This window comes from Microcebus murinus, chromosome 7, assembly GCF_040939455.1.
Source record: "Microcebus murinus isolate Inina chromosome 7, M.murinus_Inina_mat1.0, whole genome shotgun sequence".
NCBI lineage: Eukaryota > Metazoa > Chordata > Mammalia > Primates > Cheirogaleidae > Microcebus > Microcebus murinus.
Genome location: NC_134110.1, coordinates 42,037,227 through 42,056,831, shown reverse-complemented (window position 1 = coordinate 42,056,831; position 19,605 = coordinate 42,037,227). Strand labels below are relative to the sequence as shown.

Sequence of the window (19,605 nt, the reverse complement as noted above, 5' to 3'; positions counted from 1 at the left end):
CTGGGTCCTGAGGTTTCTGGATTAGAAGGAGTTTGCATTTATATAGGAAAGACAACAGCACACATTTATGGTCTTGCCCTAGGGTTTTAACTCTCCCACCTTCATTTTATAAACGAGGAAATTGAACCCTAGAGTTTAGAGAGACTTGCTTGAAAAACCTATGTAAGATAAGAATGAATATGCCACTGCTCCTGAAAGTTCTTGGCCCAAGATGGAATTTAGTCACAGTTAGAAACTCTTATACTAATAAAATGTATACATCAAATTAAGATTAGGAAAAGTTAAACATTAAGTAAGGACTGAAGCATTTGTTCATTTTGAAAAGCTTTTTATTAATATTTACTACATTTAACTTTTTAAATAAAAATTGGAGGAAAGCCCATGAACTAGTTTATTTTCCATTTGGCATGATGATAATTTAATGGTACTCTCCTCTTCCCGACTCCTGTTTTAGATCAGTCCTTGTGGATCCTTTTCTCTGTAATGGTTTCATTCTTTTTGCTTTAAATTGCAATCAGGACAGATTAATAGATGGGTTGAGTAGCTAATTCACATCTCTGAAGTTCTCTATATGAGTCTTCATAGTTCTCTTACCTTACCAAGTTTGCTTTCCTATGAGAATTTTGTCATAACCACAGGGTTAATTCCCCAGACGTGCCATTTAGGAAAATTAACCTGGCAGTAGTAAACAGACTGGATTAGAAAAGGTGGTGAATGGAATGAGGATATTGCCATAAATGGGCAAGCTACAGTAGGATCTTGAGTTAGGATGATGACAGTGACAAAACGAAGGAGACCCAAACAAGAGATTGTGAAGACTGAATGGATTTGAGAATTGGCTGTGGATGAAAAGAAGAAATCAAAGATGCCTGAAGTTGTGAACTTCACTAGCTCTGGTTCAAATCCTGGTTTTGACTTTTACTAGCTTGGTATATACTAGCTGCCCAATACTAACTTACCTATTAACTTTTGGTCTTGTAATTTAAGCCTCAGTTTCCTCTACTGTAAAACAGGTATAATAATACCTATCAAAATAAGGCTGATGCAAAGAGTCAAGTAAAATAGAAGACCCTTAGTACAGTGCCTAGTACGCAGTAAGTACTAGATAGATGGTAGTCATTAGCAGGGATGACAACAAAAGGTTAAAAACGTGTAACTACAGTAAGGACTTTGGATGGGGGTTCAATATTTCTACTACACATAACTACCCAAAGAATGGGGTTTTGGAAGCGTTTGATAATTTGACTAACAATCCTCCTCTCTCTGGGGCATCCTGACAGAAGATAACCATCCACACAGCGCCCTGATATAAACTGGATTGCAGAATCCAATTTCAGCTAGGAGCTCAGATGACCCGGGCTTCTTGCTTCCTATTTTATCCCCCTTAAGCTAAGATAGTTGGGTCTACAGTGCAGACTCTGGCCTAACTTACACTCTTATTTGGTGATAAAAGAACAGAAAGATTAAGATGGCTAGACCATATCAATTACAAGAATAAGCAAGAGAGCATGAAAAAAGAATGGTCTCATTTGCCCTGAGGAGGAAGGAAAGGAATGTCCAAGTGTGCTTACCTCAAAGTTGACTAGAAATAAATGACAGGGAGGCCTGGGTTCTTGCTCTTAAGTCAGTCTCCTTGCCATTAGTAAAATGTGGTCGATGAATGTCCTCAGTTCTGTCTATCTGTGTAGGAAGTATGAAGTGGGATGTGTAAAGGGATGAGAGGGACGTTTTTCTCAGCAGCATCTATCACACCTGGCCTAGTGGCACACTGCGATGCCTCCACCAGGTCCCCGGGCGGCCTCGCTGGTATTTCTCCTGGAACATGGGCTATCTGTCCCACCCGTCCTCCAGGTGGAGTGGTGTAGGTCGGGAGGGCGGCATCCTTTGGCTTTTCTCCTCCCCAGCAGCTCTGAACTATGTTTATGGGTCGTTTAATGGGCTCTAATAATACAGCCACTGAGTTCCGCCCGCAGAAGCACCGAGTCCCTAGCTAAACCGACGCTGCCGGAGATTAGGTGGCAACAGGGCAGAGGGCGCGGCTGCCTAAGAGTGCATGTGCCACCGGGTGGCGCCCAGGCGGCGTGGGCCGCGGAGGTGGGCGGAAACCATGGCAACGATTGAGTTGTTTGCCGCGCAGTGCGTGATGACGGCCTCCGGAGCGCCCCTAGCGCCGGATTATGACGAAAGCGGCGGCGCGGGCTCCGCCGTCTCGCGTGACCGCGGGCGCAGCCTCCGGGCCTCGCAACAGCAGCAACGGCAGAGGCCGGCGGGCGAGGTCAAGATGGTGGCTCCGCGGGCGGGGGAGGCGGTGGAAAGAGGAGGAGCCAGCCGTTAGCCAGCCGGAAACACCGACGCCCAGAGACCTCCTGGGGAGCCGCTGCCGCCGCCGCTGCCTCGGCCACCGCCGCCTCCGCCGCCTGCTCCAGCTCGGCAGACGCGAGCGGGCGGCGGGGCGGGCGGTGAGAGAAACAGGAGAGGAGGGAGAGCGGGGGCGGAGTCGCCCGCCTTAGCTCCCGCCCCCAGCTGCGGTCCCGGGCCCTGCCCAGCGCGGCCCTGCCCGGCCCGGCCCGCCCAGCCCCGGTGTGGCAGCGGCTCATGGCAGCGGTGGGGCCCCCGCAGCAGCAGGTGCGGATGGCCCGTCAGCAGGTCTGGGCGGCGCTCGAAGTGGCGCTCCGGGTGCCCTGCCTCTACATCATCGACGCCATCTTCAACTCTTACTACGATTCCACCCAAAGCGGGCTCTGCATCTTGCTCCAGATCTTCCTCCGGCTCCTCGGTAAGGGGACGGGTAGCCTGAGTCGCGGGACGGCTCTGAGGGCCGAGATGTGCCCCAGGGAGCGGACAGGTGCTCGCAGGCCTTGTAGGTCCTGAATGTGCGTTTGTTCGTCCCCCGAAGGTGTGTCTTTGCGGGCTGGAAGGGGGAAGGAGATACTTGTCTGAGTTGACAGCGAGCAGTCCTTTCAGCGAGTTAGCCCCCTGTTCAGTGTGGCACCTGAGTGAGGGCAGGGAGACAGCGTGGATGTGTGAGCATGCGGCTTTTTGCCTGCTGTGTCTCTTGGGGAATGAGTACCGGCTTACTGCGTCCTTTGCGACAGCCTTGGAAAAACAACTACGCTTGACCCAGTATCGTCGTGTGTGACCTTGGACTTGTGCCAAGGCGTGGGCCTCAGTTTCCCCCCTTTTCTACATGCGCAGTGCTCTTATGTTGCCACTTCTGCACCCATTTATCACAAGATCGTGAAGTGGTAAATGACATCCAAGCGAAGGAGACAGGGTTTCGAATGTCAGACCTTGAAACCATTACCAAAAATTCTCTGAAAGCGAAGGTACTTAAAACGAGTCCTAAAATTTTCCATGAATAGACGAGAAGGTATTGAAAATGGTTGTAAAAAAGTGATGAGACATTTGCGAGACTTCTGAAAATCATTCTTTGTTGCATATGGAGTGTTAAAAAGATATTTCATTCCTTCTCTCCATCTTCACTTACATCACCAGAGTGAGAAGCGTTTATGCATAACAGAATTTTTTTAAGTTATTGCAACTTGGCAGATTTTGTTGGTGAGGTAATTCTTGTGATCAGTTTTAAGTGGCTAGTGCTCTTGAAGTGTTGCTGAGGGCAGGCTGATGGTGAGATCCTTACAAAGCCTTTCGGAATTACAACCCATCAGTTGCTTTGTTCTTACAGAAAAGGAGTGGCAGTAAAGGCTTAATTTTGTTTTATCAATGATTAACGATATTTTATATTTGTCTGGTACTTTAATTTTGGAAAGCATTTTCACTGGTATTAGTAAGCTAACCTTCAAACATCCCTCAGGTGGGTCTTGTTATTCTCACTTTATAAATGAGGAAACTGAGGGTCATAGAGGTTAAGTGTTTAGCTCTTGTTACACAGCGGGTTTGTGGTTGCCAGAACCTGGGCTTAAAAATCTTTTGACATCAAGTATGGTTTACTTTCCTTCTCAGTACAGCTGCAGTCCAGATACAGAATGGTGTAGTAATGATTGTACGTTAGATCTGGAAACTAAAAGATGTGTAAGTGATGTTCTTTAGCGCAAGCCTTCTCAGTAACCTGCCAGCTACTTAATTCCAGGCATTCCTACTTGCCACTGCAAAAGTATACTATCACTATTATTTGTGGCAAAAAATGGGCTGTGTTTGAGAGAATTCTGCATATTCATTTCAGAAATAGTATAGCCACTGCCTTGAAGTTTGTGTGGCATAACTGCAGATTCTCTGGAACCCCTTGGGGACCCGGTGCTTATGTGGCATAACTGCAGATTGTCTGAAAACCCCTTTGGGACCTGGTACTCTGTTGAGTTTCAGGACTATGCAGCTTTAAGAAAAAGGAGTATTTTCTTTCATTAAATCATTTGTAGTTTAAGAACATTGAACAAAGTAATTGGTATTTTCCTTGTACTCTCTATGCGTCTTATTTTTATGATTGTGGAAGTTTGTGTTTGACAATTTAAAGAAGGTGACTTTATGCGGGGTACTTTACTCTGTGCTTTGGTTTTCTTATTTTTACCTTTTTAAAGATGTGCAATGATGTAATCTTTCATAGAGTCTTAAGGACAATAAATGAGTTAAGATGTAAGCACTTAAAACACTACTTGGGATCATTTAAGTGTTAGCTATTAGTAAACTTGATAGCTTTAAAAAAATTTAATGCTTCAATTAATACCATACTTTGTTAGATATTTTGGTATTTTGAAGGCATCAGCAAAATGTTGGTGCTGTTTATTTGAAAATTTTAATCCCAGAATCTCTGGGTCAGACTTTATGAGAAATACAAAATATTTTCCAAATCTATCACCTGACTCTTCCTTATATTGTGCCATGTAATAATGCTATTTTTTCACATTTGTAAGAATGATGAGGATGGAAAAAAACTGGTTTTGGTGCTAAAAATTCACCTGACATAAAAACATGCCCTTAGGAGTTCAGTGCTACAATGAGCTATGATTTATGATTGCCCCATTGCACTCTGGCCTGGGTGACAGAGCAAGACCCTGTCTCAAAAATTAAGTAAAATAAAAAATGTATTATTGAAAGTGGCAGATTTGTGTGTAAAAGATGCAAATGAATAGTTGAAATTAATTGTTCTGCCTCATTAGTTTTTTTTATATTATAGTTTTACATAGACTTCTTTTTTTTTTTTTCTTTTGAGACAAAGTCTCACTCTCTTGCCTGGGCTTGAGTGCCGTGGGGCCAGCCTAGCTCACAGCAACCTCAAACTCCTGGGCTTAAGCGATCCTTCTGCCTCAGCCCCCTGAGTAGCTGGGACTGCCGACATGTGCCACCATACCCAGATAATTTTTTTCTATATATATATTTTTAGTTGTCCAGCTAATTTCTTTCTATTTGTAGTAGAGATGGGTTCTCCCTCTTGCTCGGGCTGGTCTCGAACTCCTTAGCTCAAACAATCCTCTCGCCTGGGCCTCCCAGAGTGCTAGGATTACAGGTGTGAGCCACCTCACCTGGCTGTACACAGACTTCTTAGTGCTACTATGTATAAATCTTAATACTTATCCTCACCTCTTTCTTTAAATTTAACATATGAAAGTAGAAATCTATCTCTAAAAAGCATTACTAATTTTATATGTATTTCCCTCAACCTACAAAAAGGTGCTACAACTGTACCTTCATTTGGTCTCAAGCTATTAAGATAATTTTCAACAGGTCAGAAAATAAAGCAACTCATTTTGGAGATCCAAATAAAATTCTACGACAAGATATAGAATATTTAAGAACATATAGCTGTTTCTTATGAGATGTTAAATGCTAAATGAAACTCAATCCAGAGCAGCAAAAAGCTGAATTAGCAAATTTAAATCCAAGACAGAAAATGCAAGCATAGTTTGTTTTATAGTATTACTCATATGGTGATAATTCATTGAGGTGGGAGAGTACTTTTCTAAACAAAAGAAAACTCAGAAAGTGCCATGGGAAGTCTGATAAATTTGAGTATATAAAAATGAAAACTTTTTATAGCAAAACTTTAAAAAATTATTTAAAATGACAAACAGAAAATATTTGCATCATATGTGATTAAAGTTCTAGTAAGAGTTTTACTCTGTTAAGAAGAAAAACTTACAGTCCCATAGGAAAATGGGCCTAGGAAAAGCAGTTCACAATAAACGAAATGCAGATTTTCGATAAGCAAAAGTACTTAGTCTCTTTATAAGTAAATAAACCAAATTTTACTTACCAGATTGTTGAAGAGTTCAAAGTTTGTTAAAAGGTACTTTGGCAAAGATATTTACCTTTTTGAAATAGGTAAATTTATACAATTTTGGTAGACTGTAACTTCTGTGTAAAACCATGTAGCACTATCAACTGACATTTACAGTATACCTTTTGACTCGCAATTCCAGTTCTAGGGATTTTGCCTAGAGATATAGCTGTAGAAAGACTCTGGGCAAGGACATTCATTATAGCATTGTTGGAAATAACAAAACAAACATAATCTAAATGGGTGTTCGCTGAGAATCTGCTCATTGTATTAGGTCTAGCCATACAATAAAGTTCTTGAAAAGAATGAGATAGTTATTTTGGTGCTGTCGAAAGATCTGAGAAAACCTATGAAGTGAAAAAACAAAGTGAAGCAGAAGTAATCGTAACTGGCATAGGAATAGACTGGGGTTTCTCAACAGTGGCACTATTGATATTCTGGACAGGATAATGCTTTGTTGGGAGGGGACTGCCTTGTGCATTGTAGGATTTTTAGCAGCATCCCTGTCCTCTACTGACTAGATGCCAGTAAGCACACACCCCCAACAACACATCCCTGTTGTGACAGCCGAAACTATCTCTAGATATTGCCAAATGTCCCCTGGGGGGCAAAATCCAATCCTGGTTGGGAACCACTGGGATAGACAAATAGATCAGTAGTACAGAGTACATAGCCCAGGCCAGGTGCAGTGGCTCACGCCTATAATTCTAGCACTCTGGGAGGCCAAGGTGGGCAGATGGCTCAAGGTTAGGAGTTTGAAACCAGCATAAGGAAGAGTGAGACCCTATCTCTACTAAAAATAGAAAGAAATTAATTGGCTAACTAAAAATATATTGAAAAAATTAGCCGGGCATGGTGGTGCATGCCTATAGTCCTGTAGTCCCAGCTACTAAGGAGGCTGAGGCAGGAGGATTGCTTGAACCCAGGAGTTTGAGGTTGCTGTGAGCTAGGTTGAAGCCACGGCACTCTATCCCTGGCAACAGAGTGAGGCTCTGCCCCCCGCCCCAAAAAAAAAAAAAAAGAATACATAGCCCAGAGACAGCCCACTAACGTATATTACAGAAATGATGTGTTTCCGAGGTAGAATTGAAGTACATTGAGGTAAATACGGACTTTTCAATTCTTGATTATTTTAGTTGTTCATATGGATCTCTGCCTCATATCAGTATGTAAAAAAAAAAAAAAACACACTCAATTCTAAGTGAATTAATACCTAAATGTGAAATGCAGAACTTATATTTTTAGAAGAAAACATGGAATATCTTTTTTTAGCCTTAGAGTAAGGGGGAAAGTCTTTGACAATGTGTAAAGATTGAGAAATTGAATGAAATTAAAATTAAAAACCTCTGTTAATCAAAAAGCAGCTTTTAATCAGAAAAGTGAAAAGGAAAGCTGTCTACCTGGAGAAGATATTTGCATTATGTATAACTGCCAAATAATTCATATTCAGAATATTTTCTAACTATCCATAGTTCAGTAAGGAAAAAAGACAACTCCATAAGTGAATAGGCAAAAGATAAACTGGCCATTCACCGAGGAAACCTGAATGGTCAATGAAAATAGAAAGATTATCTCTTCCATAAGTAATCAGAAATGCAAATTTTAAATTAAAGGCTAAAAAATGCTGTTATATAGTGAGATCCCCTTTGGGCAAAAAGCAAAAAAAAAAAAAAAAAAGGGTGTGTGTATTTATGTATGAATGTATTGTGTTTGATAATTTGTTAGGGTATATAAGGAACTTAAAATGGTTCTACCTATTTGATGCCAGTAAGGTGGTGTAATAATATAGGAAAAAAAAAACAAAGCTTTTTTTCCTATTGTCACACAGTCAACTCAGAATGTTTGCTTCATCTCTAGTCACCAAAATGTGTGGAGATTTCTCTCCACTACCAACCAATTCTGCAGCAGATTCTCCAGTAGACACTACCTGGGTGTTCTCTAATTCAATTAAATTCTTTCACTGTCTACTTGGAGATAGCCTCAGATCCTACAGGTTGAGGGGCTGCATGTGTTCCAAGACCCCCCAGTGGATACCTGAGACTGAGGATAGTACCAAATCTTGTATATACTATGTTTTTTCCTATACATGATATCTGCGATAAAGTTTAATTTACAAATTATAAAGTAAAGGTTGTTTGAACACAAGTACTTTGATACCAATATAGTCGATATGACACAACCAGCCATTAAGTGACAAACAACTGGGGAGTGTATACAGAATGGATATGCTGGACAAAAGGGCAATTTACACCTGGACTAGGATGGAGCAGGACAGTACGTAATTTCATCATGCTACTCAGAACAGCATGCAACTTACAAATAGTTTATTTCTGTAATTTTCCATTCGATATTTTCGGACCTCAGTTGACCGCGGCTAGTGAAATCACAGAAAGCAAAACCTTGGAAAAGTGAAACCTTGGATAAGGGAGGACTGTGTACTTAATATTTACACATTTATTATAAAGACATACAAGGGACACAGATGCACATCCAGATGGAAGAGATTCATGGGGCAGGTAAAGAAGGAAAGGGCACAGAGCTTCAGTCAGTGTTCAGTATCTGGAAGCCTTCAGAAGGAACTCAGTCCTTTTGGGTTTTTAGGGAATCTTCATTAAGTAGGCATGATTGATTAGAATCATTGGCCATTTATCAACTCAACCTTCAGCCCCTCTCCTCTCCTCAGAGATGTGTGGAGGGGTGGGAATGAAAGTTACAACACTCTAATCACAGGGTTGGTTCCTGATGCTATCTAAGGGCCCCTAGCCACCAATCATCTGTTATTGTAGAAGACATTCTTGTCACTCAAATTCCAAGGATTTTAGGAGCTATGTCAGGAAATAGGAACAAAGATGAAATACATATTTTTACCATATCACAAATGGGGAAGACAGAGTAGAAAAACTTGCTTAACCTTCATTTCATACCTCTCTATAGGGTTTGACTTTTTAATGCGTGTTCACATATTTTTAATAAAAACACTTGTTATAATTCTAGTTTAAAAGCAAAACTTTAGTTTTGTCTTATTAATAAAATACTTATAATACCAATTTATCTAAAACGAGAGTTTGATAGAAAATTTTCTTTGTGCTATAGTTTATCAAGTATACCAACAGACTAATATTTTAAGATAATTTATTTACTTTGTCCTAAATTTCATTGCTTAGAGCTTCCTTGGGAGTAAGATAGTAATAATATTTATTTCTGTGCTTCTTTATATTTATTCTATCAAGTGTTGAAATGTTTCTCCACAACTTTAGACTTTAAGGGTATGAGTGGACTTTACACGTAAAAGAGTTAAACACTTTGTTGTGTAATATGATTGATAGGTTTTGTTTTTTTTTTTCCTCATTTGTTTGTTTTTGGTAATACAAATTGAAAAGGCCCTGGTATTTCATGAGTTTATTAGTTCATATATAGTTTCAAAGCTCCTGATTTGGATACCTGCCTCTTTTCCTATCTGGAGAACTTTGGTGAAACTCTAATCACTGGAGAATTGGACTGAGATCCCTGAATTGTGATTTCAGTTAAATTCTGTTCTCTGGTGTCTCAAGGTGTTATTTTTTATAAAGCAGCCTTTATATATAGACTTGATTACTTATGCAAGTCACCCATAATTCGTAAGGAGAAACTATCCCTGGACTTTAATTTCCTTATGTCTACAGAGTAATTATCATGAAATTCTGAGTTTAATGTCTAATGTTGTGAAAATACAACGAAAATTTGTATTATTAACAATACTCCTTAAAGGTCATGAGAAGGAATGTTACTTTAGAGACTTATTAATTGGGAAGTTGAATTTTTTCCCCTGTAAAATGAGGGCCAATTCTTCCCACATTCCATAGACAGGAACGTGGTATAAAAGAAAAATTTATGAACCCCCTGTTGCTACAGACTTTGGGTAGGAATTAAAACACATGTATGTTATTCTTGAAATGTTTCCTCATTATTACACCTTGGGGGTGTGATTTTAATCAGGAAAGAGTAGTATCAGATTGTTACTTGCTAGGACACACCCAGACTTTGAGGTTGTAGTCTCACTTCATTATTTGTCGGTCATATGCCTTCACCTTTTTTCCTTTGGTACATTTGCATAAAGCAAAATGGCACATTTTTTGCAGAAGTATTTCTGAAACCCAGATCATTTCTTCATTTGTGTGTAAAAATAAGCTTCAGGAAAAAAAGTTATTAGAATAAAAAGGACTGGTTATAAAATTATTACAAAGGTCATGAATAGTCACAGTGAGGATTAATTTACCACTTTGTGAGTACCAAGGTGACAAAAATAATTTACAGTTCCTGTTTTCTCCCTTTTAAATGATGTAAAATAGAACTTAAGTTATTTTGGTTTGGTTTTGGCCCAATTTAGAAGATTAGTTTTGTCTCAGGAAAAATACTTTTGTTTTTCCACGAAGAGAAAGTTAAGATTACATATGGCATATATAGTAGGCTGAGTTAATTCCACTTCCTTGTTACCTTCCATGGAAAAAGTTTCTAATCCTCAAAAAAATCTATTTTCTATTGAAAGAGCCTGTTCCCAGCTTGCAAATGATTAGTAGCCCACTTGATTGGGGAATCAGGTAATTCTTATTCAGAGGTAGAGATCTCTTCCAGTTGATTGTGTCCTTTTGTTCTCCTTTTCACAAATGACCTGACACTTTGGCACAGTATAAATTTTAAGTCCTGAGCAAAGTCATCACTTAAAGAAACTAGACCTTGTTTTTCTTTTAACAGATTGTAAAATGCTTACACTGTAATATGCAGCACTTTATTGATTACCTGCTGAAATATTGGTGGATAGATGGTTGTTTAATTCAGAATTTGTCACATTTGTGCTATGGTTTCTTAGCTTTGTCTCACTTTTTCATTACGTTTCATTTTTCAAGCAGGCTGTATTTTGTGGTTGCTTTTAAAAACATAATCCAGATGTGACAAACATTTCCCCAATGAATACTAATTGATCGTTGTGTAAAATATTGTGGGCTACATAGATGTACAAAGTAGGACCCTTGCTTTCTGTCATGGGCACATTGTATAATAGGGTAGATGATACCCACTCATATAACTACAAACTACAATATCAGGTAGTATGTAAGTGTTAGGTGTTTCTGTAAGTTCCGTAGGTATGCTGAAGGAACAGTCACTATCTAAACAAATAGGTTTTAGGATAGGTAGGATTTTGAACATTCAGGGATTTGAGAAATTGGTGGGACCATCATTCCAAGCAAAAAGAGGAATGTAAACACCATTGTACCTATGGTTGAGAAAAGGATGTGTTTGGGAAATGCAGTCTGGAGCATTGGGGGATATGTGTGTGTGTGAGGAGAAGTATTATTCTAAAGCAAATTGGATCATTCCATGCCAGGACAAAGGAATGTAGATTTGTTGATAGTAATCAGAGCCACTGAAGTATTTTGAGCAGAGGAATGAAGAAAGGCAATTTGGTGATGGCTTGTAAATGGATTTGGACAAGATGAATTTTTAGAGACAGATGAATTGGTTTGTGTCGCTGAGAAGAGAGAGAGAAAAGTGTTAGTAGAATCTGGCGACTAATTGGCAAAGTTGGAGGATGTGGGGTTGGTAGTAACATTAAGAGAATAATAATACTTTTAACTGATGTTGCAAATCATAAGGAAAAGTGGGTTCTGGTTTAAGACGAGTTAGATTTCAGAACTTTTGATGTTTGTAGTTCTAATATAGGAGTGGAACTAGGTGAATTATGTGGATGTCACGCCTATAATTGAAACCTCAAATGTTTATAATTTTGCACATATTCATATTTCCTAATTAAAGGAAGAATATCATAACTAGTGGGAAAACTCTTAAAATATTTCATTCTAATAACTTTTTCTTTGTTTTTTTTTTTGTTTTAGGTATATTTGTATCCAGTATTGTTCTGATCTTGTCACAGCGATCTCTTTTCAAGTTTTACATGTACAGCTCAGCATTTCTGTTAGCTGCAACTTCAGTGTTGGTGAATTATTATGCTGCTTTGCACATTGACTTCTATGGTGCCTACAACACATCAGCTTTTGGAATTGAGCTGCTTCCTCGAAAAGGTCCCTCGCTATGGATGGCACTCATTGTTCTACAGCTTACACTTGGAATTGGATACATTACACTACTCCAGATTCATTCCATCTATTCACAATTAATTATTTTGGATCTCTTGGTTCCTATAATAGGCTTAATCACAGAGCTACCATTACATATCAGAGAGACTTTAGTTTTTACTTCTTCTTTGATTCTCATATTAAATACAGTGCTTGTTTTGGCAGTGAAACTTAAGTGGTTTTATTATTCCACAAGGTATGTTTATCTTTTAGTGAGGCACATGTATCGAATTTATGGATTACAGTTATTGATGGAGGACACATGGAAGAGAATTCGTTTCCCAGATATACTGCGGGTCTTTTGGCTAACAAGAATTACAGCTCAGGCTACAGTGTTAATGTACATTTTAAGGGTGGCAAATGAAACTGATTCCTTCTTTATTTCTTGGGATGATTTCTGGGACCTCATTTGCAGTCTTATAATTAGTGGATGTGATTCTACACTAACTGTACTGGGCATGAGTGCTGTAATTTCCTCAATAGCCCATTATTTGGGGCTTGGAATATTGGCCTTTATTGGATCAACTGAAGAAGATGACAGGCGGCTTGGCTTTGTTGCACCTGTTTTATTTTTTATTTTGGCTCTTCAGACTGGTTTAAGTGGGCTAAGACCAGAAGAGAGACTTATTCGCTTAAGTAGAAACATGTGCCTTTTATTAACTGCAGTCCTGCATTTCATCCATGGAATGACAGACCCTGTATTAATGTCTCTCAGTGCCTCTCATGTGTCATCTTTTCGTAGACATTTTCCTGTGCTTTTTGTTTCTGCTTGCCTGTTTATTCTTCCTGTTTTACTCAGTTATGTTCTTTGGCATCACTATGCACTAAATACATGGTTGTTTGCAGTTACAGCCTTTTGTGTGGAACTCTGCTTAAAAGTAATTGTTTCTCTCACTGTTTATACATTATTCATGATTGATGGCTACTATAATGTCCTCTGGGAAAAGCTTGATGATTATGTCTACTATGTTCGTTCAACAGGCAATATTATTGAATTTATATTTGGAGTAGTAATGTTTGGAAATGGGGCTTATACTATGATGTTTGAGTCAGGAAGTAAAATTCGGGCTTGTATGATGTGTCTACATGCGTATTTTAACATCTACTTACAAGCAAAAAATGGCTGGAAAACATTCATGAACCGTAGGACTGCTGTTAAAAAAATTAATTCTCTTCCTGAAATAAAAGGGAGCCGCTTACAAGAAATAGATGACGTATGTGCAATCTGCTATCATGAGTTTACAACATCTGCTCGTATTACACCATGTAATCATTATTTCCATGCACTTTGCCTTCGGAAATGGCTGTACATTCAAGATACTTGTCCAATGTGCCATCAAAAAGTGTACATCGAAGATGTCAAAGATAATTCAAATATATCTAACAACAATGGATTTATTGCACCACCCAATGAACATCCAGAGGAACCTATAAGAGAAGCTGCTGCTGAATCTGACAGGGAGTTGAACGACGACGACAGTACAGATTGTGATGATGACGTTGAAAGAGAAAGAAATGGAGTGATTCAGCACACAGGCCCAGCAGCTGAAGAACTTATTAATGATGATACTGACTGATTAAAATAGCATTTATTAATCATTGAGGTATTTGTTTAAAATTCAGTTCATCCAAAATGGAGTAATATGCTTCACCTTCAGTGTGTAACCAAGCACAAAAACAGTATCAATGTTGAATCTGTGAATGGTTTACTGTGATGTGCTACTGTAAATATACCTCTTTCATTACTTCTGGTCTCTTTGGTGACCTATTTAAATTTGTGTACATTATTGTACATAGAATAAAATGTTTTCACGTTTCTATGACAAAATTTGAACAAATAGCTTTTTAATAGATGTAATAATCATACGGTGCGTCAACTGTGCCAAAGATTCCTCAATGAAATTATATCATGTATCTAACTCTGGACCCTAGTTTTTCTTTAAAATGGGTGTGAGAATGAAAATGAAAATCAGGAAACCACATTAAAGTCAAGGAAATTAAATAATTTGGACTAGAGAATAAAGGCTATGCATACAATATTTTAAAACAAAGGAAAAAATTAGACAGCCAGAGCAATTGAGAAATGGTTTTGAAATTGGAGTAGCTATGTAGTTGAGCTGGGTTCAAAAGTCATGATTCAGACTGTGAGAGTTAAGAAATAAACTTACATCAGCTAAACTTTGATATAAACCAGAATGTGCTACATGTTTAATTTTTATGTAAAATCAATATATTTGTGAGCCATTCTGTTTGCAGTGTTGTCATAAAATTGTCCTTTCAGGTTTTTGAAGAGATTACAAAATGAAAATAGTTGGGGTTTTTTATTGTTTTAAACTAAGGCATTAAATAATATTTTAAAAAATCCTGATCTGATTTTATGGAAAAATGAGAATGGTGTGTAGTGATACATATTACCTCTTTAGACAACTTCCAGAGAATTTCTTTATTGAAGCTATCAGTAAGTTTTACCATGAAATTTTACATACATGATGGAAAATGGAAGACGTACTGATTACATATCAGGAAAAAATACTTTAATAGTGTTGTTATATAGCGTATTGGCTAATTCCAGTGGATCCTCATCTCTTACTGCTGACATTATCTCCAGTATTTGACTGAAACAAAACAAAACCAAAAAGGATGGTTAAATTTCCAAGTATGTATTCTGTTTTAAGAGTATATAATAATCATCTTTTTCCATATAAAGGAAGATACTGTATTAGCATCTTTAATACACTAAGTAAAGCTTAACAGTTCTATTAATACACAAATTAACTTATTACCAGTAGTAAGAGACAGATTTCTGGGGCTGCCTTGCATAACTAGAGAAAAGAACACCAGGTTTGAGTAAATTATTAAACCAGCTGTCTATTATGTGCACCACAACGATCAAATTAACACAGTGGAAATGAAGAGTCCTTTTAAATTCTGGATCATAATGCATTCATTAGTGGGTCATGATGAGCATTTAAAAAATTAAAAGTACATTATACACAGGGGTAAGTACTGTTACATTTTTGGTTTGGTTTTGTTTATGAATGAATATGTGCACTGAATCACAATGTAAGGGGATACAGCCAAAGTTGGAAAGTCACTGCTTAGTGAACTAGTCCTTTAGAGACAGCAAATGAAGTCATTTACTTGAAATAATGTGTGGTTACTAGCAGGGAGGGCTTTCCATTCCTGTACTTTTTCCCCTGCAAGAGAGAATAGCACAGGTGTCCATCTTTCTATTTCTGTGCCTAGAATGATAATTATCAGTGATGTTTCCTAGCAGTATTATAGATGAAATACTTTTATACATGGATTAGAAAGTCATAAAGTCAAAATCAAATATTTAAATATTCTTTCCCTAACTTTTTGTTCCCTTAATGTTTTTCTTAAATGTGAACACCTAAAGGAATCAAGGGTAGAAATTTAATGGGAATTTTTTTCATTGTTCTGTAATAGTGACACTATAGCCTTGCTTGATATATGCACTAAACAGATTAAATTTTTATCTGACAGTCAAAATATGCTAAAAGCAAACCTATTAACGTTTAAATTGACAGAAAAAATCCAATTTTCTCATTCAACTACAGAATTTCTCTCTGAAGTACTAAGAATTAGAACTCTTAAGTAATGCTGCTGATGATACAAAGTTCTGAAGTTTGCAACAGCTTTGCCAGGATTATATTGTATAGCAAAATCACTTTATTCAAATTGAGAAACTGTTTTAAGAGGAGTCCATTGGAGCTTAGAACATTCCATTTAATAAGTTTGATAATAGAAAACAAAGATAATGGTAATCTTTGAACAACTCTTTTGCATCCATGCTGTTTTCATATATCTTCGTGGCCTAAAGCTGTAGTTATTCCATAAAGAATACGTAGTGTCCCTGAGAATTTAGTGCCTTTTGTTTGATACAGCACTTTTACACTAGGCACAAGTTTTTAAAATCTTGTAAGAGCTGTATGATTCCTGCCACCGTCTCCTTTCCAGTCCTTCCCCACGCTGATACCAACTATAGCTTTAAAAAAAATAATTATCACTCTCCTGCTTAAAATCCTTTAGGTCTTGATAAAATCTAAACTAAAGTTGGCATCCAAGAGCCCTCACAATCTGTCCTGTCTTCTGAGGCTTTTCTTCCACTTATCCCCTGCATCCTACTTTCAGCCACACTAAACTCATTGTTCCCAGGATCAGCCAAGCCCTTTTGCAGTCTGCCTTTGCTCAAGGTGTTTTGTCTTTGTTTGGCCTAACTCCCAATCAGGCTTAGTCAATAGCTGAAATGTCACCTTAATAAAGCTCTCTCCTAGTTTCCTGTTTCCTCTTAAGGCATACATTTGATGTGTCCTATGATCCCTGCCATATATTTTTACCTCTATAACAACAGCACTACCATCTTGGACTGCATCTGCTTGTTTGCTCCAGAGAGCAGAGTCTGACTCACTGAATGCCTTATCCAAAGTGCCTGGCACAGTGTACCTGTTCAGCTGGTGGATGGATAAGGGGAGGGACTGTCTTGATTCTTTTGTGTAGCCTTAGTAACTTCCTAACATATGGCAACAGCTCCAAAATGTCTGTTTCAAAGAATTTATATCTAAAAGAAGACCTCTATAAAAATAATTATAAGGTAAAAGGTAACAAAATGGAGGTTGGTAAGATGACTTTGTAAATAGGAATTAATTTGCTAATTCATAATTGATAGATTAAAGATAGGTATATTTTTGAAATGTGGTTAAAATTTTTCAGCTTACAAATGGTGATTTCTCCTGAGCTCTGCCTACTTACCTAATTGAAAAACAGATATTCATGATTGCAGCTCATACCCGAGCCTTCACTGTTCACAGGCTATGTGCAAAAACACCTTGAAATTTTATAGCTAAAGTCAACAGCTATTCTTTTATATAAGATTAAGGCAGTATAGAAAAGTGACTTGGATGTGCTTTAAGCAACAAAATATTTCCTCTAAATTGGCTGCTGGCAAAATACCAGTTTGTTATTTCTAGTGTCATCTTAGATCTCCAAAGACTTAGAAATACTGTCTCCTGACTGAATTTGCAAGTACCTACATTTCATAAAAATTACAAGTGATTTTTTTTACTAATCAGAACTTGAATATATTCCTCACCCTATAGGCTTTAAAACATTCAGCTTTAAAGTCTTTGCTAGCACAAGCATGTTAATGGAAAAGAGCCTTTCAAATATATTTTTATAGAACAATTCTTTAATTTTTGCCTGCTGAATTTTAGGTTTCACTTAACTAATACTATTTACCTATTAGAAATGACTAATAAAGATGGTGCATGGAAGGAATTATTACAGTCTAAAAGTAACAGTCCAATATTAATTTTTATGAATGTTATAAGCATATCCAATTGTCTGAACTGGTAAATCATACTAGATTGATATAGTCTAAGTTTAAATTATCTGTGCAAACAAAAGAAACTGGATTATGTGCCCATTAAAATGATTTAACCAGTTTTTCCTGTTTTGTTATAATATTCCTTATAGCTGTTTGACAGTTAGATGGCTAACAGCCCCTCTTTTCACTTGTGCTATAGATTATAATTAAAAAAAAAAAGATCCTGAGTTACTATTCACTTAGGAAACAAAATGCTCTGAAGTTCTGCCCCCCCTTTTTTTTTTCCAGGTTGGAAAAAGGAAATCCTATCACTTGTTCTTTTGTTCCAAGGCTTAAACAAATGTGTTGTTTTTTTGGATAAATTCAGGTTGTCAAATCATTTAACATGCAGATATTAACAAAAAGGTATGCTAAAGCTTCTTGTTATAGAATAGTAACAGGGAAGTTGCATGAGAACAGAACCTAAACCAGGTAAGGTGATTATACAGATAGCTTTCAGATCTTTTCCACTATCCTACAATAGTGGAATGACAGATGACCACAATCACATTTATTTCTCACTGCTGAAATACATCACTTTGAGTCAAGAGGATATGAAGAGAAGAGCTGAGATAGAGCAATTCAGATGCAAATTCCTCCAGGTCACTTCATTAAAATGGTGGTCTCTGAACTCAAGTTCATTTGGATTTCATAATATGATAATTCTATCATTTGAGTTCATTTTTTAAGTGGCATTTGGTGGTTAACTTTAGTGATTTTGAAAACAGAGCAAAAATACTTACATTATATGGCAGGGCTCATTTCTATCTTTTAAACAGTGGCCATTTTCCCACTTCTTTTTGGTAGGAAATGAAGTTTTTATATATTTTGATCCAGCATGTGTACTTTTGACTCCACACCAAGGCGCATCTGGAGTTACGCAAAAGAAAGAAAAGTGTCTTTTAAGGCAGTGGTCCCCACCCTTTTTGGCACTAGGGACCAGTTTCATGGAAGACAACTTTTCCATGGACTATGTGTTATGTATAGAAAAACAAGTGAGAGGTAATGGAAATCAGAAAAACAGAAAGGAGAAAGCACTTAATAGAAAAACAATAAGGAGTAAATGGCTGCAGAAAAAGAGGGAAGAGGTAATTAGGCTACGGAACACTGACCACCAGTCAGAGAATGGAAAAAATACCATAAACAGTTTATAGTACTTTCCCCACCATACATGTATTAGAAAGAATGACTGAAATATAACCTTTAAGTCATGTATATACCCTGAAAGAATTCAGTCACCAAAACAGTGACATACAGTCATGAATAGTTATAACTAACCTTTACTAAATCTGACATATAAAAGGAAAAACACAGAAGTAGACAGTGTCTTCTCCACTCACAGAGACAGACCCATTTCCCCTTGGGAAATGCGCTTTCACTTTGCACCCTCAAACTTTACTTACAATAAATTCTTCATGCATACTTGCTAAGCATTTGTCATCTCTCTCCATCACACCGACCAAGGCTTGCAATTCCTCCAAGCCAGGAGCCCAAGAACTGGGGAAACACTTCAAAGTCCAGCTGTGGACCAAACCATGATACGGTAGTGGGGATGTGGGGTGTCGTGGGAGGGGGTGTGGGGTGTGGAGCTCAGGCAGTGATGTGCAGCTTGTTTCCTAACAGGCTATGGACTACTACTGGGCTGCACCCCGGGCGGTGGGACACAGTGACTTAAGGGGTTTACCTTTTAAAATTGATTTTTATGAACATTATCAAACTAATATATAATCTCTAAGTTATAAGCAATGATTCAGCTCCCCAAATGGCAAATTATATGCAACAGAAAATATTCTAAGAAAAGCACAAAATAAAATCTTGAATTGTATCCTAAATGTTTAAGACTTTTATCTCTTTTTTTCTGTTAACATTATTGTTGG

General features: G+C 37.8%; 2 protein-coding genes and 1 long non-coding RNA gene across 6 annotated transcripts in view; 1 reads left to right on the top strand and 2 right to left on the bottom strand.

Moving 5' to 3' along the window:
- Positions 1 to 383: 383 nt before the first annotated feature.
- On the bottom strand, positions 384 to 2,126 carry LOC105884400 (uncharacterized). The gene is made up of 3 exons (XR_012920156.1): positions 1,572 to 2,126; positions 595 to 675; positions 384 to 501 (listed from the first exon to the last, which is right to left on the bottom strand). It is a non-coding gene; the product is annotated as an uncharacterized LOC105884400 (long non-coding RNA).
- Positions 2,127 to 2,204: 78 nt separating this feature from the next.
- On the top strand, positions 2,205 to 14,087 carry RNF139 (ring finger protein 139). The gene is made up of 2 exons (XM_012788185.2): positions 2,205 to 2,776; positions 12,103 to 14,087. Exons 1-2 carry the CDS (start codon positions 2,596 to 2,598, stop codon positions 13,917 to 13,919), a joined length of 1,998 nt encoding a protein of 665 aa, XP_012643639.1. The 5' UTR covers positions 2,205 to 2,595; the 3' UTR covers positions 13,920 to 14,087.
- A 683-nt stretch (positions 14,088 to 14,770) lies between these two features.
- Positions 14,771 to 19,605, bottom strand: part of TATDN1 (TatD DNase domain containing 1) — a 30,908-nt gene continuing 26,073 nt past the window's right edge. For all 4 annotated transcript variants that reach the window (XM_012788197.3, XM_076005043.1, XM_076005044.1 and 1 more), the window contains 2 exons: positions 18,472 to 18,598; positions 14,771 to 14,957 (listed from right to left, as the gene is read on the bottom strand). In XM_012788197.3, the coding sequence (XP_012643651.2) occupies positions 14,855 to 14,957; positions 18,472 to 18,598 (230 nt within the window). In that variant the 3' untranslated portion in view covers positions 14,771 to 14,854. The remainder of the gene's footprint in view (positions 14,958 to 18,471; positions 18,599 to 19,605) is intronic.